The sequence below is a fragment of the Pangasianodon hypophthalmus genome, chromosome 26, assembly GCF_027358585.1.
Source record: "Pangasianodon hypophthalmus isolate fPanHyp1 chromosome 26, fPanHyp1.pri, whole genome shotgun sequence".
NCBI classification, from domain to species: domain Eukaryota; kingdom Metazoa; phylum Chordata; class Actinopteri; order Siluriformes; family Pangasiidae; genus Pangasianodon; species Pangasianodon hypophthalmus.
In genome coordinates this window covers 16,521,070-16,542,851 of record NC_069735.1, presented here as the reverse complement: position 1 = coordinate 16,542,851, position 21,782 = coordinate 16,521,070, and the positions used below count along the sequence as shown (strand labels likewise).

Sequence of the window (21,782 nt, the reverse complement as noted above, 5' to 3'; positions counted from 1 at the left end):
CACTCTACTCTTTATCACTCTACATTATATAACTCTACCCTGTATCACTCTACTCTATATAACTCTACACTGTATCACTCTACACTATATCAATCTACACTATATCACTTTACTCTATATCACTCTAGACTATATCACTCTACACTATAGCACTCTACTCTGTAGCACTCTACATTAAATCACTCTACTCTATATCACTCTATATCACTCTACACTATATCACTCTACTCTGTATCATTCTACATTATATCACTCTATATCACTCTACACTATATCACTCTACTCTGTATCACTCTAGACTATATCACTCTACACTATAGCACTCTACTCTGTAGCACTCTACATTAAATCACTCTACTCTATATCACTCTACTCTGTATCATTCTACATTATGTCACTCTATATCACTCTACACTATATCACTCTACTCTAATGCTACATTGCTCTTGTACTATACATTATATCACTCTATATCACTCTACATTATATCACTCTACTCTATCGCACAATACACTAGATCACTCTACTCTATATCACTCTACATCACTCTATAGCACTATACACTGTATCATTCTACACTGTATCACTATACACAATAGCACTCTACACTGTATCACTCTACTCTATAGCACTATACACTGTATCATTCTACACTGTATCACTATACTCTATAGCACTATACACTGTATCATTCTACACTGTATCACTATACTCTATAGCACTATACACTGTATCATTCTACACTGTATCACTATACACAATAGCACTCTACACTGTATCACTATACTCTATAGCACTGTACTCTACTGCTACATTGCTCTTTGTACTTACATTCTCTGCACAATGACAATAAACTTTAATCTACCTTTGTAATATTGTCCAGAGATCATTTCTAGTGTAACTTCATTAGTTTAATCTCTAGTCAGAATAACACGTATGTTAGCTATTAATGTTGATTAAATGTACAAACAAACAAACAATGAGCACAAGTCCGCGCATGCAGGAATGAAGTCACGGAAAAAGCAAAAAGAGCGCCTCTCTGACAGATAACTCCGCCATTCCACCTTAAATAATCGCCATAATGTAGAACGCGCAGGGTTTCCGGTCCACCTTAAGCGCCAACGCAGGCGTACAGCGGGGCTTCCGCTTCGTCCGCGGCCGGGCTCGAGCGGAGCTGAGGAGCGGAGCGCTTCTTTTTCTCTCTGCTTTTTTTTTCTCTCCTTTTCACCGTCGCTTCATCTGGAGACAAGCGGAGCAGCGCAACGAGGCCACGAATCCTACCGGAAAACCTCCCTCCGCTGCAGTCGCGTGCGCTGAGAAGAAAAAACAAGCAAACAAACAAACAAACAATACAAAACACAAACAAACAATCTAATATTTTCAACGATGTCCGAACCGCGGTACCGAGAGTGGATCCTGGAGACGATCGACTCGCTGCGCTCGAGGAAAGCGCGACCGGACCTCGAGAGGATCTGCCGGATGGTGCGCAGGAGACACGGCTCCGACCCAGACCGCACGCGGGCCGAGCTCGAGAAGCTCATCCAGGAGCAAACTGTGCTGAAAGTTAACTACAAGGGCTCTGTGTCGTACCGGAACGCCGCCAAAGTGCAACGGAAATGCCGACGGAAGGTCGAGCAGGCGGGCGAGCGCACCAAACACGCCGCTTTCGACAACAGTGGCAGTAGTAGTAACGCCAAGAACGACGACAACATCAGCGCGCGCAGTCCCGCGGACCGGGAGGAGCGCGAGCCGACGCCGTGCAGAGATCCCTCACCCAGCAGCTGCTCGCGCTCCGCTGAAGAGAAACGGGAAGAAGAAGAAGAAGAAGACGAGGAAGGAGAGGAAGAAGCGGTTTTGTCTCCTGCGACAGGCGAAATCACCAGTTTCACGAGTTGCGACGGGAGAAACGGCTCGAGTGACACCTCCAGTCCCGCCGCTGGACGGGTCGAGGGGGGAGGAGGAGGAGGAGGAGGAGAAGAGACGCGCTCTGTACTCGGCCACGCGAGCACCGACCTGCCCGAGCCCGAGCCCGAGCCGGAACCGGAGCGGCGAACTTGCACGAGCGCTCGAAACAATAAGCAACACGCGCCCCAACTCAGGGCTGCAAAGAGCGGCGTCAAAGCGGCGGATCTGGGCGACCGGCTCGTGGCGGCCGTGTGGAGTCTGAGCGAGCGGAACAGCCGGGGTCACGCGCCGCTCGGGCTCAAAGAGATCCTGGGCTACCTCGGCACGCAGGCCGCGCACGCGGACGGCGAGAAGCTGACCCGCCACCGCGTCAAAGTGGTGCTGGAGCGCGAGATCGAGAAAGGTCGCCTGCGCAGGACGCGCCTCGGTCACATCACCGTGCCCGCGAGGAGATGGGGGGGGAGCACGGGGGCGGCCAAGGCGTCCGCGCGACTCCCGGCGAACACGAGCAGCGCGCCGCAGGACAGGCGCATCTCAAAGCAGGTAACTCTATAAATATATTTACACCACAGGCGGCTCGAGCGTGTTCCGCTCATAAATAAATAAATAAATAAATAAATGATAACGGTACGTGAAGAAGAAAGAAAATTGGGGGAAAGCACGCGACAGACACATCCGCAACGACTCATTTCCGCTTTTCTTTCTTTCTTTCTTTTTTTTTTTTTCTTTAATTTTCAACACAAGTGGCCGAGTGCACGAGATTTGTTTTGAGAAGCACGCACTCACAGATTTAAAAAAAAAAAAAAAAACACACCTCGGCGCAATCTTTTGTGTGTGTATTTGCGTCATGTATGTGTTTTGCGAACGTGACGGCTGCGCTCGGTGTGTGTGTGTGCGTGTGTGTGCGTGCGTGCGTGCGTGTGTGTGTGCGTGTGCGCGAGCAAGCGCGGGGTGGAGAAGGTGGGGGGAGGACAAAAAAAAAAAACCCCGACACCTCTCTATCGTCTCTGTTCTGCTCGAGGCGCGCGCACAAACTGTCTGCGTGCCCCTGCTGTTTCACTTGAACACACACACACACACACACACACCAAAAATAAGAAAGAAAAAAAAACAAGGTGCGGCGGACTCGAGCTCGTGCGTGCTCCTGCTTTCTCCTTGTTCGATGCACGCACGCCGCACATTTCAGCGCGCGCCTCTCGAGCTTCAGGAAAACAGCGCGCTGCAGTTTAGCGTCGAAATTTTATCCGTTGTGCGTGATTTTTTTTCTCCCCCCCTCCCCATACACACACACACACATCACACGCACACACACGCGCACACACATACAAAACGGCGCAGTTCGCCAGGTTTTTGTTCACATGAAAGTTGTGCTGGATGTTTTTCACTAGGCGGTGTCTGTTAAGTTCCACGCGCTCGGAAAACAGGAGGGAGGGGTCGGCGGAGGGGGGCGCGAGGCTCGCGACTGTGTGTCTTTTCTTTTCTTTTTTTTAACGTGTAATAAGTGAGAGAAACGGACAGAGCGCGAGCTTGCACGGTCGAACTTGACCAGGGTCTCGCGATGGCGGAAATTTCACCGCGCCACGAGCTTTTCTTTTTTTCTTTCTCAGTTCCGTTTCGCGCGAGTCTCCGTCTAGCTTCAGGAGCACGCGAGTTTCATTGCGCTTTTTTTCCTTCCTCGCGGCGGCAGCAACGTTTTACTCTTTTCATTGCAAAAAAAAAAAAAAAAAAAAAAACAATGGCGACGTCCCAAACCTTCTTTGCACTAAACATTATTTCAAAACATCACGCCACCTCCGGTAAAGATGATGATATATATGTGTGTGTGTGTGGGGTTTTTTTTTTTTTTTTTTTCTTGCTTTAAGTATGCGATTTGGGACGCGGCCCACAGTCCTGCAATCTCTGAAACGGACATTCTCGCGCTATTGTTAGAGAAGGGATGGTATTTTTGAGGGGTGTGTTGGTGGAGGCTCGCGAGACTCCGCTTCTCTTCATGTTCCGATTAACGCTCTGGCGCAAAAGAGCGCATAACACACTGTCCCGTTTTCTTGCGCGCTTCTCTCACATTAGCATCTGTGCACCGACTGCAATGATTGGTGCGCACATCCGGTGCCGTGTTTTTCAGCTCAGCGAGGTTAACTACCACCTGAACCATGTCAAAAAGGCCACAAAGCAAATACTTTTCCTTAAATAAATGATGTATAAATGTGTTATTACTCTACACACCTCATAATGTTCTTTCTTTCCTGGAACACAAATTAACACGATTAACCTTTGGTGTTGAGTTCACACTAAACTAGTCCTGTAGTTTGGGAAAATGGTGTTTTTTTTTAAACACAAGTTGGGAAAAAATACCTGAAACTTTATTAACTCTGTTGTTTCATATGTTAAAGTCTAGACAAAAATGATGTCTTTATATCAACCTTATACCAACTTTATACCAACACCTCCCTGAGAAGGTGTCGATATGTTTCTTCTGTGAGAATAAAATATATAAATAAAAATCACATAAAAAAATGGAATTGAATTAAAGAGTTATAGCAGTAGTGCGTTAAATATCATAAGGGTCGAGAGCAGCTTTTCAGCGTTGGGTTATTTTTAACTTATTGGGTATGTTTTTCATTCTCGCAAATGATTCAGCTGCTCCATTATGTTGTATATTATTATTATTAGTTGTAGTAGTAATTTGTTAGAACATTATACAGACTGGTATCATGAATAACATCACGTCTGTGCGACTAACCGAAAATGTGTTATGTGTGAATACACACATGCCTCTGAGGTTATTTCGAAACATGATGCACGTTATAGCTACAGTACCTGAGCTGGCGATAATAAGGTCCAGTAAGATTCAGTAACAGACAAGGAGGAGTTTTTGTTGTTTACGAATATTAAAGAGGTGGACATGACTTACCTGAAAGCATCTAACAAGACAACATGGGAGATGAGAAGTTAATGCGAACTTTATTTTAAGGAAAGCAGCCAGCTGGATCTCGGCTTTACCTCAGCAGGTTCTGTCTGGGAAAAGCTGGACGATCAACTCACTGGGTCGTTACCCAAAAAACAACCCATAACGAAACCAATAACCCAACTAAACTAGCCAGTGTGCGTAAACCAGTGGGTGGGTTACAAGAACAAAGCAATATTTTTTGCTGTGATTTGTTTATCTTAATAAATTGATAGTCGTGTCAGTAAAGAGTGTGTACTGAGTGACTCATGGTGAAGAGAAGCAGTGTTGAGATCAGATTAGTCTGTTAGATAAATGAATGTGTATTGTGTATACAGGAAGAAGTAAAGGAGGAGGAGTCAATGGAGGTGGAAAGCAAGGAGGATGGCAAGATGGATGAAGAAGCCAAGCCTCCGACACAGCTCGAGCCCCAGAGCGCCAAACCTGAAGGAGAAGCAGACGTCAAAGTTCACGCGCCACTTTCAGCCGGCGTGGAGGTGAAGGCGTGCGGTGTTACTCACACACCAGTGATCATGGAGGAGGAGCTCCGGCCTTCACCGCTGTCATCGCCAGCGAAACTGAGTTCGGTTCCTCAGGAAGCCGAACAGTGTGGCACGGAAGGTGTGTGTGTGTTTGTGTGTGTTTGTGTGTGTGTGTGTAAGGGAATCGTTTGTGACCTGTCCATTTGTTTTGTTTTTTTTTCTCTGTAGGTGAAATGGTGATGCAGGGAGAGGCGATTCACACAGGAAGTTTAACGCAAGATCAAAGAGAAGCCATAACTGACCAAGTGCACACACTCACACAGGTAACCACACACACGCACGCACACACACGCACACACACACACACTTAAGCACACAGACACGCACACACACACGTATGCACGCACGCACACATACGCACACACACGCAAACACACATACACATGCACACATGCAAACATCTACCCCTGCACAACACTCACACAGGAAACCAAACACACACGCACACACACACATGCACACACATAGACACACATACACATGCACACGCACACACATATACCACTGCACAATACTCACACAGCTAACCAAGTACACACACACACACACACACACATGCAAACATCTACCCCTGCATAACGCTCACACAGGTAACTACACACACACATGCACACACATAGACACACATACACATGCACACGCACACACATATACCACTGCACAATACTCACACAGCTAACCAAGTACACACACACACACACACACACACACATGCAAACATCTACCCCTGCATAACACTCACACAGATAACTACACACACGCATACGCACACATATATGCACACACATATACCCCTGCTCAACACTCACACGGGTAACCACACACACACACACACACACACACACACACACACATACACATGCACACATGCAAACATCTACCCCTGCACAACACTCACACAGGTAACCTCACACACTCACACACAAGCATCTACCCCTTCACTGTCCTCAGACAAGTAACCACACACACTACATTACAATGTGGTGTGGTCCTGCACACATTCACTCTCTCCGCTTTTTCAGGATGAAGAGGTTGTCGTCTCAGACAGTGTCACGATTCCAGCCTCAATTCCCATTAAAAGTTGTAAGTATAAATTTGTAATTTTGTGTGTATGCGTGAACACATGTCTGTGTGTCAAACCCAAACATGAACAGTCTCATCATCCATGTTTGTTTATAATTGATTGTGTGTGTGTGTGTGTGTGTGTGTGCAGATTCAGTTTGTAAGGCTGAGGTGGGCGTGTCCTCCTGTCTGCTGACTCCATCTGCCTCTCCAGGAGCAGCTGAGGAGCGAGGGATGAACGGAGGAGTGTGAGTATACCGCATGACAGTAATGAATGATGAAAGACACACTCTTTGCGGTTTAATTTTTTGTAATTTTTATTTCACTGCTACACATAATACAATTAGGCTATGAAGAATGACATAGTCTGCATCTCACACACACACACACACACACACACATATTACGATTTCACGCCTTGATTTTGTATCTCATGGCTTCATTCATTTGTGCGCACAATTAACTGTACTGAAAAAATGCAGACAAGCAGGATGTGCTGGATCAAGTGCTATTTTTTATTAAGCTGATGAATAATGAGTGTGGAGGCCATTTTGTTAAACTAAACCAAATTTGCTTGATTAATATGATAATTACACCTGCGGCTATTTACACAGCAATATATCTCGTATTTTATTTTAAACTCTTAGTTTTTTAGCTGCATAACTTGACTCTGAATACACATAACTTTCCCAGGATATATACAGTGTATATACTCACTGTATATACTCACTATATACAGAGTATATACTCACTTAAGTCTCCAACTCTGAATATAGACCTTGATCAGGGTCAAGGATTTTACTTCCTAATAATTATTTCTTCCTAATAATAATCACTAACAGACCCACTGATTAATGCCTCCTGGTTTCTCTTGTGTGTTAGTTTTGTAAAGTCCGAGTCCAGCATCACAAATCCGGTCGACTGGACGGTGGCAGACGTCGCCAGTTATTTCACAGCGGCGGGATTTCCAGAGCAGGCTCTCGCCTTCAGGATGCAGGTATGCACTTTACACTTCATTACCCATAAGCACCTGGCACCAAATTCTACACGGCATTATCTATTAACACCACGTAATACATGTTCCAGATAAGCATCACAATGTGTTCCATCAAACGCTCAACGCTTACGTTCAAATAAACTATAAAGTGTCAAAAAAATGTTTTGAAAGTGAGGCAGATAATCCAATCCAATAGTGAATAGGTGCGATTCTGGTTATAGATTTTATATTACTGTATATTAAAGAGAAAATTCCCATCGGCATGTACATATATATAAAAAAAAACACACACAAGAAGGAGGTGAAGCCCATCCTGCTGTACTGTTAATTGAAAAATATGAACATAGCAAAATTTATTGTCTTTGATATAGCTTATTATGATGACAGCAGATCTGAGGTGGACTTATCTTGCTCTTATTTTGTTGCGTTTAATTTAATCTTTAATTAAAATTTCCGTATTGCGTAATAGCCTGTAATTATATAATTCCTTTCTGCATAATTATAATTATATATTCACAAAGACTGACTGTAAATATTTGCCAGGCCTAAGTGTTTATATATGATCGTTGTCATGGTTATATTCCAGTATGGTTGCATAGATTATATCCTGGAATGATAAATTATGCCAACCAATCAGAAATAAGTAAGCTCATCAAGGCCATGCTATTAATGTATAGCTTGCATATGATGATTTCTCCAACTGCAAATGGATTTGTCTCAGCTGTCTTTAATAAATTTCATGCCAGTGTGGTGTTACTGATATGGCGTCCAAAACAGGAAGTGGTGGTTACTGCTGAGTACTGATCAACGAGCATTTGTTTTTAATGAGGGTGAGGCGAGAGAAAGCCCAGGAGAGCGCACTGAGGTCGGCCACAGCGGCCGCATGGCTCCTGTAGTCCAGTTCTTCAAAAAGCTGATCCGTTGATTAAACAAGGTCTTTGAACTGGAGACTTTGAAAATGAACAAATGAAACATAATGAGCTCCATGGCAATGCCTGAAGTGTCATTTTAGCCTGAAAAAGAGCTCCAAGGTCGGTTAAGGTGCCCGAATTCCCTGGCCATTTTCTCAGGCAGCATAGATTGCAGAGGCACGGGCTGGTGCTTTGAAAGCTACTGAAAAGCTCTTTGTAATGGTTATAACATGGCATGTGTATGTCGTTGCGATCCAGAACAATCAGGCACTACGTAAGTGCAGACGATTCCTGTTTTGGGAATAGCAGCAGGCTCTCCACGAAAGAATACGATCATGTGACCAGAGCACTCTCTCTGTCTAACTCTATGGTGTACTGTTAAATAAAAACTAAAATGTAGATGAAAATTCTGTGTGAAAAAAAACAGATTATAATGCATGTGTAGGGAGTAGCTCAGGTTTAATTGGCTCTCACTGTTATTGTGTAACAGGAAATCGACGGGAAGTCACTCCTCCTGATGCAGCGCAACGATGTCCTGACCGGCCTGTCAATCAGACTTGGCCCTGCCCTCAAGATCTACGAGCGCCATGTGAAGGTTTTGCAGAGGACCCACTTCCAGGACGACGAAGCTTTCTGCTGAGGCACACACTCTCGGTTCTATAGCGTGCACACACTCAGATTTCTCTCTCTCACACACAATGGAGCTTTCTACAGAGACACAAGCAACTCACACACACACTCTAATGCACTGCGTACTGGACTTTGCCTTCCCTGTTAACAGTGGAACATTCCAGATATTTGTTTTACAGATACTAGCGCACACTCACACACGTTATTATCTCTTTCCATTCCTTTGAGAGGAACAACGAAGAACATCCAGTGAGGCATGAAAATGCTTCTGAGACATCACTGCACACTACAGAGTGACAAAAAAACAGGGTCATTTCATTAATAATGGACAGATCTTGTGTGTGCAGCTGAGATAGATGTGATTCCTCGGCTCATGAACTTTGACCTGGGATCAAATTCAACAGTCGATATCGCAGACGTGTGTGATGTCCATTAGGGGGCAGCAGATGGCTGGAGAAAAACACCCCAAAACACGGAAGTGTCTGCTTGGTTGATGATGGCATGTTTGAGGACTTCATCGTTGTCTGAAATCAGACTACGTGCACAGGATTTCACACCAACGCTGGACGTGCTTATTCGACTGCGCAACATTTTCTTTTTTTGAGCAAGAGCTCACAGAGATCTGTTAGAACGTATTGCTGAGTCACAGGTTTTGACCTAAATAGCTGCGGCACTGCATCCCAGTCTTCCCTGTGCTTTTGGCTATGTGCTGTGTGCAGAGATTCTAGAACGGATTCTACAACCCACCAAGCTTTCATAGCAAGTTCTAGAATCTGTGCCAGAAAATGAAACTTATTATTGGAATCTGTCAGATTCTAGAAGAGGTTCTAGAATCTTCCCAAAGACCATTAGAAAGTTCTGGATTCTGTATCAGAAAATGAAAAATGATTTATAGAATCTGTCAGATTCTAGAACAGGTTGTATAACCTTCCAAAGTTCCATAGAATGTTCTAGATTCTGGATTCTGTGTAAGAAGGACTTGGCTAGATTTGTTTTCTTGCTGAGCTCATATGAAGTGTACACTCTATGCCAAAAGTTTGTGCACCCCTGACCATCACACCCATATGTGTTTGTTGAACGTCTCATTCCAGATTTATTCCCTCTGTGTTTGCTGTTATAATGAGCTCCACTCTTCTGCGAAGTCTTTCCACTAGATGTTGGAGCGTGGCTGTGGGGATTTGTGTTCATTCAGCTACAAGAGCATTAGTGAGGTCAGGCACTGATGTTGGGATGTCGAGGAGGTCTGGAGTTCAGTCGGTGTTCCAGTTCATCCCAAAGGTGTTCAGTGGGGTTGAGGTCAGGGCTCTGTGCAGGACACTCGAGTTCTTCCACTCCAACCTTCACACACCATGTCTTCATGGAGCTCGCTTTGTGCACAGGGGCATTGTCATGCTGGAACAGGTTTCAGCCTCTTAGTTCCAGTGAAGGGAAATTGTAATACTACAGCATACAAAGGCATTCTATACAATTGTGTTCTTCCAAATTTGTGGGAACAGTTTGGTGAAGAACCACATATGGGTGTGATGGTCAGGGGTGCACATACTTTTGGCCAAACAGTGTAGCTGGTACAATGGAACTCCCTTTAAAATGCTAAGCAGTGCTATAATGCTTATTGTGCTATAAATTTCCGTTCAGATCTGGCGTCCACCAGCTGAATCATATGGACTAGAATTCATCACTGCAGACTGTTGTGCTTTGTACATAAACGTGTAAATGTGACGTGAATTCCACCTGTTCAAATAATGAATTAATGACGAGCTCCTCACCAGCAATTCCATCCCTCACAAAAGTTCTCACCACGGATGGTGTTCAGAAAGTGTTTTGTCGTTGGAGTGCTGATCTACGGTGTGTTTTCTGTGACGGAGGTCATTCGAACAAGCTGAGGAATCGACATGTTGTACCACCAACAACTGGATTTGTGGGTTAGCAAGCTAACTTTAAGATTTATACTCGGATTAATGTGGCACCTGCATCCTTTTCCATCCAAGTGAACTGGCGTTTTGGCCAGGCAGTTTTATTTCATGTTCAATCTAGACATGTGCCGACAAATTCCAGTCGACAAAAGTTCTCCGCTCGTTTTTATGAGCTACAAGTAATCGCAACATGTTTGTTATGGCTAAGAATAACTGCAATTTTACTGTGGTCATTTATTTTGAGTCTATACCAGGTTTGGGCCTGCATACGTGGTGATGTTGGTGCTCTGACACACACTTGATTCACCTTTAGTAGAGTTTGGAGTGGACAGTGCTGGACCAGAGGTGGACACACTGGTCAGTTTCATTGACACACTGATAATCTGTGGGTTTTGTGAGCATTTTTTTTTTTTTAAAAAAGCCTGTGGGTCATATTTTATTTGACATTCCATTTAAGACTCTTTGCTGATAAAATGGCTGTTGTTACATTTTATTGATGGGACATTTCATAAGCATCTTACTTTTTTTTACCCAAAACAGTAATAGGTGTGAATAAGTAAATACTCTTACTATAATAATAACAATGTTGTTAATACCGTAGTTAACGGTTTACCATGAAGCGACGTTCGTCGTTGTAATTTTGATGTAGATACCCGATCATGATGTTACAGTGTTATTAGTTGTAAATGAGTGTATTGTAAGGCGCTTATGAAGTGCTCTATAAATAAAATGTTGATGAATTAATGCAATAACATCTTCAATCATTCAAACAAATTCTCAGATTAAGGGTGGGCAATATGGCAAACATGATAATATCATGATAATACTTTCTAAAAAAAAGTTCAAGAAAGGAAAGAAAGGGCAAGGCACTAAAAATTCCATGGAAAAAAAATACAAGTTTGATTTTTCGTTTCAATGTTTACAAAAAGAAACTAGGTTTGACTTGGTATATCGCTTAGCATAAAATACCAACTTTAATTACACAATTATTAGAAATTAAACAGCTGGGCTAATGCTAGATAGCTTAGCAGAAAACAGATAATGGTTTAATAACATATCAGCTAGCATGCTATAGCTATTGTTAGATAATGACAATGTTAATGTTAAAGTTAGCAAAAATGATTAGTTAGCTGGCTAATTTTAGTACAGTGCTACATTTAGGTAGCCTGCTCGCTTAAATAAAGTTGCTAAATTATTGCATTGTGTAATTAAGACCAGTATTTCATGCTAAGCACTACGTTAAGCCAAAGTGAAAGGAATACGTGATGCATGATGAGGCTCGCGATTGGCTGATTGCTTGACAAAATCAGAATGTGCTTATTTATCGCAATAACAATATTATGTTGTCATATTGTCCACCTCAAACTCGGATACAATCTGACGTGAGGGTTCAAAGGGAAAATGTCAACCATCTTTGTTTTCTGATTTTTTTTTTTTAAGAGGCCCTGACCGCTGTGTGTAACTGTTTCAGCAGTAACTGTTATTTATTACTTCATATTTTTATAAAACTTCCTTTTGTGTGTTCTTGTTGTGTTGAATATATCATGATGCTTATAGTCTTTAACATGCCCTGTGTGTTTATGTGATATATAAGGTCCACTATTTCCTTATTTGATGCAAAATCATTTAAATCCATCAGTCTTTGTTACCAGAAATTCTACACAGTGTGTTTTTATTGGCTGAAAGCAGTAGGAACGATGATATGATGCATTGAGGGAAGTTCATATTAAGAGACCAAAGTGAACACTGTGTGTTAGGAGTGTACATGTAATACTGTCTGAATTAACTGTATATGCCATCTTAAATAAATTAAGTGGTGTGTGAGGTGGATATTCAAGTAGATTTCAGTGTCATACACATCAAAAATTGGACTTTAATAAGCATCATCTAAGGAAAAATGTTTAAATAATAATTCTTGACATTCTTGATGTTCAGTTCTTGATGTTTTGCACCCTGTAGGGTGCAAAGTGTGTTAATGTGGCAACTTACCGATCAATTTGGCCATTCTAAACTACAGATGCCTGGAAATACCACGCATTTTCGTCTGTCTTGACATCTTGTGATCTTGAGAAAACAACTTGGATAATGTAGATGTGTAATGTTTAGATGTGTAAGGCTGAAGAGTTAAAATACAGTCCACTACTTTAGCTAGCATTGTTTATAGATGGCTTATTCCACAGCCATGTGACTGCTGAGAGAAATTAATGAAATGCGGGTTGTTCAGCAGCTGTTTAATTGTTGTCACATCTTTGGATGTGCACTGTAAAATCAGTGACGCAAGTACAAGCCTAATTGTTCAGTTTGTTATCTCAATTTTCAATAATGACTTAAAAACATTAAGTGATGATCTTGAGGTAATGGGACAAATAATAATAATAATTATTATTATGTAATAATAATAATAATAATAATAATAATAAATGAATGGTCCCACTTAACTTTTGTTAGATAAATACTGAAATGTCCATCTTTTTTTGTATGTATTATCACATACACCAAAACTAAACCCTTTTGTGTGAACGCAGCTCTTGACTGTTAATCTGTTTTTTCTTTTTTTTGCACTATAAATGCTCTTTAGTGCTGTGTGTTTGTGGTAGAGTGTGTAAGATGTTCTCATTAACTTGTCCCAGGAACAAGACAGTGATGAATGTGCACATTAGTTTGATCACATGTCTGAAGTAGGTCCCACATTTCTATGCATCAAGGCTTCTTGTCACTGAGGCCTTACTTGTTCTCATGCTGCTCTGTACTGTGTTTGGGTTTATTGTGTCTGTAGGTTTATACCTCATCTGTGCGATGTTTCATGGCTTATTAATCGTCTGTTGTTACTTTTGTTAAGAAGGAAATGTTCATTTTAATTAAAAGCAAAATACACCTGTGTGTTGGATTTTTTTTGTAAAACTGCTACTGTGGTTTTACATGTTCCAAACTTCATCAAAAAGAGGCTCTGATTAGCTCCATTAGCTAGCTAGTAATAATCTCCTATGGTAGTTTTAGCTGGCAGTCGCCTTCTGTGGTAACTTTAACCAGCTGTACATAATCTCTTGAGGAAACTTTACCTAGTAGTGCCCCTTTGGGTAACTTTAGTCAGCTAGCAATAACATTCTGTGGTAACTTTATCTGTATCAATAACCTTCTGTGGTAAATGTAGCATTAATAGTAATCTTCTGTGGTAACTTTATCTATATGAATAACCTCCTGTGGTAAAGAAGGCTTTAATATTAACATTCTGTGGTAACATTAGCTTTAATAGTATCCTTCGGTGGTAATGTTATCTATAATAATAATAATAATAATAATAATATGTGACGAGGCGGAGGGAGGGGCCAGGCTGTGAGGCTGACGCACACCTGGCACTGAGTTGGCTAATTAGTGGGAGAGAGGGATAAAGGTGCGGCTGGAGATGCAGAGATAGAGATGCACACGTGTCATGTGTTTGTGTTTTACGTTATGTTTATGTTACATTTATGAGTAAATGTTACGTTTACATTCACTCGGTTCCCACCTCCTCCTTGCCCGTTTGTTGAAGTTTGTTACATAATAATAATAATAATAATAATAATAATAAACTTCTGTGGTAACTTTAGCTATAATAATAACCTCCTGTGGCAACTTTAGCTATAATGATAACCTCCTGTGGTAACTTTAACTATAACGACAACTTCCTGTGGTAACTTTAGCTATAGTGATACCTTCCTGTGGTAACTTTAGCTATAGTGATAATCTCCTGTGGTAACTTTAGCTATAACGATAACTTCCTGTGGTAACTTTAGCTATAGTGATAACTTCCTGTGGTAACTTTAGCTATAGTGATAACCTCCTGTGGTAACTTTAGCTATAACGATAACTTCCTGTGGTAACTTTAGCTATAGTGATAACTTCCTGTGTTAACTTTAGCTATAACGATAACTTTCTGTGGTAACTTTAGCTATAGTGATAACTTCCTGTGTTAACTTTAGCTATAACGATAGCTTCCTGTGGTAACTTTAGCTATAGTGATAACTTCCTGTGGTAACTTTAGCTATAACGATAACTTCCTGTGGTAACTTTAGCTATAACGACAACTTCCTGTGGTAACTTTAGCTATAGTGATAACTCCTCATCAACCATCTTTTCATCAACTGGAAATCACCCTCTGCAGCTGAGGACGGCCCCACATGGACAGCCTGAAGATTACTGAGATTACTGGTATCACTTAGAAACCATGAAGATGACTTTGGACCACAATTCATGTCAACAGTTATGCTATGATAGCTTCAGGACTACAATTGCCATGAACAGTTTTGCACTCAAATCTCCATCAGTGGACAGTGGATAGGTTCAACAAAACAGACTTCATGAGAAAACTGTAATCAATTTACTGGTTACACAACTGCACTATTTGTCCATGTAGTACACAGTTATAGAAGGGAATTATTTATAATCGCACTATCTGGTGTCACCTAGATGAGGATGGGTTCCCTTTTGAGTCTGGTTCCTCTCAAGGTTTCTTCCTCATATCGTCTCAGGGAGTTTTTCCTCACCATCGACACCTCTGGCTCGCTCATTAGTGATAAAATCATACATTTTAAATTTATATCCTGAATGTATTTATTTCTGTAAAGCTGCTTTGTGACAATGTCCATTGTTAAAAGCGCTATACAAACAAAACTGAATTGAATTGAATTGAACCTCTAGTGTACATTAAGTTTTTAAACACCAACTCCAACACTGATGTAGCCGATACACTCATATCAGCACCACACACGCCACTATTTCAGTGTCACAGCTTTACTGAGAAGCTCAATAATAACTGCTATGTCCACATATGGTATAAGCTTATCTGCTGAATACTATATCATAGTATATTATGTTTACATTCACAGCAATTTATTATATTGTTACTCTTTTGCACTACTGTTATATCTGACACTTTCATACTAGAACTGTGTACTTGTCAGTGCTGCACTGCCTCTTACTGTGCCTAATGTCCTGTTTTAATAGTTATTGTACTGTCTTGTGCTGTTTGCATGTGCACTTTATGTAGTATTGTGTAGTCTAATGTATGTCTGGGTTGTTTTATGTAGCACCATGATCCTGGAGGAATGTTGTTTTGTTTCACTGTGTACTAACTAGCTGTTTATGTTTGAAATGACAATAAAAGCCACTTGACTTGACAGTGGTGGTGCTGTGATGGTCCTTTTTGATTGATTGATTGATTGGATTAAGGGTGCCAATACTTTGTTCACGTCAACAGATGGACTATGAGCAGGATGATACACCTCAAAAGTGTTCTGTGTGGAAGGTGATCGTGATAAGACAAAGGCCTAGATGGAGTTTAGGGGTGAAACACTCAATGCGGAACTAAAGTTTAGACCGCGCGTGCAGTCCGGAATGTGTTACACGTCGTGCAAGTCGACCTGCTTTCTTCCGGCGCAAACCGGAAATAAGCAGAGGAGCGGTCCTGGAGGTGACCGAGAGGGAGACTGTTTTCTTTATAAAGGAAAGGATTGAAAGGAGTTTGGAGTTTGAGGTTTGGTTCTGGTTTAGCAGGTGAAATGGGGTCTCATCTGGTGCGGAGCTACATCACGGAGCGGGACACGACACCCGACCCGAAAGGCCCGTTTCAGCACGACCCGCAGTTCGGCTTCACCGAGGAGAGGAAAGAGAGAGGTGGGTTTCAAATAAACAGCAAAAAACAACAAAAACAAGTGCATCATTATAGAAATAGAAGTGTAACAGTGACAACAAATCAGCTCACTTTTACAGTGTGAATGTTTAGTGCTGAAATAAAGAAGGCTGTTGTTTAGGGCTGGGCGATATATCGATATAATATCAATATCGTGATACACGATTACACGATACACTTTTTTGAGATATTGTCATTTTTAATAATTGTAAATTAAACAGATGCCACAGATTTGACATAATCTTCTTTGTATCTGTAGGCATTAAAGAAAAGTATCATCAAACTCAGTTTAGCATTTTTTTGTTTGTTTTACTACAGTTTTGTGGACAGTTTGTTAGCTGAGTTATATTTCGTGATACGCATCGTGTATCATAGAAATGTTCTCAAGTATCGTGATATATGATATGATATTTTTGTCATATTGTCCAGCCTTGCTGTTGTTACACAACATATCGTTTAACCTAATCCCAAATGTCACCTGTTCTGTGGATAAGTGCACTTCATGTAGTATGGAATAATCTTACACAGCTTTCCTATTGCACTGTGCAGCCTATAAGGTGTCGTTTGGGACACAGCTTCTGTTAGTTATCTATACTCTATGACCAAAAGTATGTGCACCCCTGACCATCACACCCATATGTGGTTCTCCCTCAAACTGTTATCACAAATTTTGAAGCACACAATTGTATAGAGTGTCTCTGTATGCTGTAGTATTACAGTTTCCCTTCACTGGAACTAAGAGGCTCAAACCTGTTCCAGCATGACAATGCCCCTGTGCACAAAGCGAGCTCCATGAAGACATGGTGTGTGAAGGTTGGAGTGGAAGAACTTGAGTGTCCTGCACAGAGCCCTGACCTCAACCCCACTGAACACCTTTGGGATGAACTGGAACTGGAGACTCCTTACCCAACATCAGTGCCTGACCTCACTAATGCTCTTGTAGCTGAATGAACACAAATCCCCACAGCCACGCTCCAACATCTAGTGGAAAGACTTTGCAGAAGAGTGGAGTTTATTATAACAGCAAACACAGGGGAATAAATCTGGAATGAGATGTTCAACAAGCACATATGGGTGTAATGGTCAGGGGTGCACATACTTTTGGCTGTAGATGAGGTAGCTGTCAAAACACTGAATTTTGGATTAACAACTCAGCTGTAACTTTATGTTGGTCATTATTTTATTTACACTGCCAAAATAACTAATAAAATCAAATAAATTATTAATTCTTAGTAATTTGTTGCTTACAAAATAAGTGCTTTACTAAAAGTAAATGCACCCTTAAGGGTTAAACCAGCCCTACCTCCTATTCCCTACTAATATACATGCCATTTTATTAGGAACATTTGCTCGCTTATGCAGTTATCCAATCAGCCAATCATGTGGCAGCAGCACAATGCATAAAATCATGCAGGTACAGGTCAAGAGCGTAAGTTAACGTTCACATCAAACCAAAATCAGAATGAAGAAAAATTATGATCTCTGACTTTAACTGTGACGTGGATGTTGGTGCCAGGTGGGCTGATTCGAGTATTTCAGAAACTGCTGATCTCCTGGGATTCTCACACACAGCAGTTTCAGAATGGTGCGAAAAAATTAAAAACCCAAAAACATCCAGTTCTGCAGGCAGAAAAGCCTTGTTGATGTGAGAGATCAGAGGAGAATGACCAGACTGGTTCAAGCTGATAGGAAGGCTTCAGTAACTCAAATAACCACTGCTTACAGCCGTGGTGATCAGAAAAGCATCTCAGCACCTTGAGGTGGATGAGCTTCAACAGCAGAAGACCACATCAGGTTCCTCTCCTGTCATCTGCTCCTTTTCAATCTTCAAGTGTGTATGTGAAGTGTGTACTTCTTATAAGGACACATCACTTTAACACTAACCTTTTGCAGTGCATTGTGGGATTTCATTAGTACACTGAATATTCTCCTCTGACTACAAAATGGCAGAACATCCAAAACCCTAGACTGCATAAGTTTTCAATCTCATTGACTTCTGTGATTTTCAAAATTTTATTGCAGGCGTTTCTTAAACTTCATGGCTTTGTTCAAATGTTTACAAAAACCTTATGATCACAACTTATATTTATCTTATAATCCAATTATTTTAATATTAGGTACAGTGGACAAAATATGTGCAGTCATATTTATTTATTGAAACCGTGAGCTTTTTCTCACTAACCTACAGAAACATACTCATAATCATATTAACAACATTTTCCCCAGATTTATTAAAGCCACTGTCCATTTTTTAGACTGGCAACATTTTAAATCCATTTGATTCAAGTGACCAGGCAAGTAGATTTGTTGCTATAGTAACGTATATATATATATATATATATATATATATATATATATATATATATATATATATATATATATATATATATATATATAGTATAAAATATAAAAATATAAATAACAGTAGAGATGGATAATATACGCCATAGACTCTGGTTTAAAGGATTTAGAGAACAGGTTTAAAGGATTTAAAATGAGCCCATGACCTCTTTAATCAAAAATATATATGTAAATAATGAAAAATATAGGGTGCTCGATAATGTTAACTGATAACAGTGTGTGTGTGTGTGTGTGTTGGAGCAGAGAAGCAATGCTGGCCATCACACACACACACTCACACGGGACCTGAATTGATGCGACTGCTGAAGATTCTCTGCTCTGTATATAATCCCAGATGTGTGTTGTGTTTTTTAGAGCCTGTGGCCACACAGGAGCACATGAACTTGGCCATGTTGCCGCTGGAGCAGCGTGATTACTGCGCTCACTACCTGATCAAGCTGATGAAGTGTAAGAGAGACAACTTCCCCAACTTCCTGGCCTGCAAGCACGAGAGACACGACTGGGATTACTGCGAACACCAGGAGTAAGCTCTTCATTTTACACTCTTTCCTTCTGTGCAGCTTTCTGTGGTTGTTGCCTGGAAATCCTTTTATACAACAGTGCTGCTTAATTCTCAAATCTGATTGGTCGGAAGGTGTTGATTCATTGAAATGCGAATGAAATAAACCTCTAATCATCAGTATGGTGAAGTTTTCTGTGAGGAGATGTTTATTTAACATTTATGGAAGGAGTCTCCAGTGTCAGTGCTTTGTAAAAGTCAGAGGTAAAGCTGTAACTTTAATTTCTAATGTGTGAAAGTTTACACTTTACACTGGTTTTCTTGGTAACACGTTTTATTAACTTAATTTATAAAAAAAAACGAGACAGGTTGGTGAAAGAACGACTGTTTGTAGCTGGTGAGTTATACGTGAGAATAGGAACAAACTTGCTTCAAGGAAAATAATAATTTTGAGTGACGAGAGTATTTTGGTTATTTTACTATAACAGTGTGACATGGAGTGTTTTATTCCTTACACAAAGCCTCTCAGCAGGTGAGTGAAATGGCCAAAATGCTCATGACTGATTAGTTTTAATGTTTATCTAATGACAGTTTAGTAGAGTTCATAACTGAGAAATGTAATAATGAAGGTACGTGATATTGAGATTGAGATGATGTAATAGAAAATTTTATCATAATCCCTCTCAACATGGCGACATGCTTCAAATGACATCTGAGCAAAATGGTGTCAGTGTGACTTTTCTTCAGAGACCTCCCCCTGTATGTGATTGGCCCAAATATCACATGGTGGCTTGAGTCGCTGCTCGGAGCAGTAGATTTCCAGGACGTTTGTTTGGGGTCGTGGAAACAGCAGGCGGAATACGTTTGCAGGAAAATGTCTTCATTCCTCCTTTGACATCTTTCTCCCTCTATCTACTGCAGTCGTGCGTCTTCTGAAGATTTTTTATTCTTTTTGTTTGACAAAAGGAGCCCAAATATGAGCTGAATATTCAAACATTCCCTTTTCCAACCCAAATCACTGATTTAAAAGTCTAACCGTGTGATTCCTATACTATAAAATCGACAGTAGTATATAGAAATAAAGCTGTACAGTACATTACACATGGACGTCTGCTTTTCTTGCTGTATTAACATCAGGGCTTTAACCTGAAAATATTTTTAGACCCTGACTTATGTGTATTAGCATGAGGAGACTATATAGTAGATTAAATCTGCCAAATTCTATAAATGTATTGGTGAAAATAAGTTACAGTCCAGCTCTAGGCATCCCTGTAACCTGTAGGGTGTTTTTTTTTCTTTTTCTTTTTTTTTTTTTTTTAAACTCCTTTATCTTTATCTCTGCTTACGTATTTTCTTCGATTTTCTTTTCCTCTCCATCTGCAGTTACGTGATGCGGATGAAGGAGTACGAGCGAGAGAGACGGCTGAACCTGAGGAAGAAGAGGATCGAAGCGCAGGCAGCGTAGTCGTCCCTCTTCACCTCTCCATCTCACCCGTCCCACTGTCCTCGTGTTCATGGTGTCTCTCTCTCTCTCTCTGTAAATACCAAACTGCTCTCGACAATAAAGAGCACCTTTATCATGCTTGTGATGCCCGTGTCCAGTTCAGGATTTATTACACTGAAACATACAGAATGTTTTCCTGTTTTCCTCCAAATGTCAACCAGCTGAGACATTGTTTAACGTCTGAAGTTTGCGCCTTTAGCTTTACGCCGGAGTTATGAAGCGAACACAGTAAAGCTAAAAGTAAAGGAAGTTTATAGCCTCCAGTTCTGCACGTCTACATCACACACTCGCTTTAAAAAATGGCGCTTGTTCCATTAACCCTTTCCTGCATAGGGTCCGAGCTTATAACAGTCAAATTATGGCTCTCTCTTTTTTTTTATAAATTTTAGGGAAATATAAGATGGAAATCGCCTTCAGATTTCTTGAGCGTATTACTTATTAGCTTGCTATATTAAATAAATAAATTAAATAAATAAGAAAAAAAAGAAAGTAAAACGTTTTTACGCCAAACTCTACAAAATGCCATAGATTTCTAAAAAAATTTTCCTTTTTTTTTTTTTTATTATTAATAAATTAGTGTGTTTATTAATGGGGAAGATGGATTTTTTTTATCTCCTTGCATCAAGCCTAAACTCTGTAAGTTTGGAATGTTCAGAAATTATATATTTTCTATCATTTTGGTCTTGAGCACAACATATTTTAGACTTGTTTATAATGTTAAAAATATTGGACATTGGAAGATTTAATTTTTTTTTATGATTTCTGGCATACTCTTCTAGCCATTTTACTAATGGACAATCCATTTACTTTTTAATATAAATCATAATTAGACAGAATCAAAATTCA

The 21,782-nt window shown here is 40.7% G+C and overlaps 2 protein-coding genes across 2 annotated transcripts; both read left to right on the top strand.

Annotated features, from left to right (window-relative positions):
• Positions 1–1,094: 1,094 nt before the first annotated feature.
• samd1b (sterile alpha motif domain containing 1b) lies at positions 1,095–10,383 on the top strand. The gene is made up of 7 exons (XM_026931857.3): positions 1,095–2,448; positions 5,188–5,470; positions 5,560–5,654; positions 6,414–6,474; positions 6,605–6,701; positions 7,336–7,450; positions 8,852–10,383. The coding sequence occupies exons 1-7, from the start codon at positions 1,387–1,389 to the stop codon at positions 8,999–9,001; spliced, it is 1,863 nt and encodes a 620-aa protein (XP_026787658.1). The 5' UTR covers positions 1,095–1,386; the 3' UTR covers positions 9,002–10,383.
• A 5,917-nt stretch (positions 10,384–16,300) lies between these two features.
• ndufb7 (NADH:ubiquinone oxidoreductase subunit B7) lies at positions 16,301–21,021 on the top strand. Its single transcript, XM_026931919.3, has 3 exons — positions 16,301–16,556; positions 19,288–19,456; positions 20,816–21,021. Exons 1-3 carry the CDS (start codon positions 16,442–16,444, stop codon positions 20,895–20,897), a joined length of 366 nt encoding a protein of 121 aa, XP_026787720.1. The 5' UTR covers positions 16,301–16,441; the 3' UTR covers positions 20,898–21,021.
• Positions 21,022–21,782: the final 761 nt, after the last annotated feature.

Coding starts and splice junctions, on each gene's coding strand:
- samd1b (XM_026931857.3), top strand. CDS start 1,387: ATGTCCGAACCGCGGTACCGAGAGTGGATCCTGGAGACGATCGACTCG. Junction 5,471..5,559: donor CGAACAGTGTGGCACGGAAG/GTGTGTGTGTGT, acceptor TTTTCTCTGTAG/GTGAAATGGTGATGCAGGGA. Junction 7,451..8,851: donor CTCTCGCCTTCAGGATGCAG/GTATGCACTTTA, acceptor ATTGTGTAACAG/GAAATCGACGGGAAGTCACT.
- ndufb7 (XM_026931919.3), top strand. CDS start 16,442: ATGGGGTCTCATCTGGTGCGGAGCTACATCACGGAGCGGGACACGACA. Junction 16,557..19,287: donor CGAGGAGAGGAAAGAGAGAG/GTGGGTTTCAAA, acceptor TGTGTTTTTTAG/AGCCTGTGGCCACACAGGAG. Junction 19,457..20,815: donor GATTACTGCGAACACCAGGA/GTAAGCTCTTCA, acceptor CTCCATCTGCAG/TTACGTGATGCGGATGAAGG.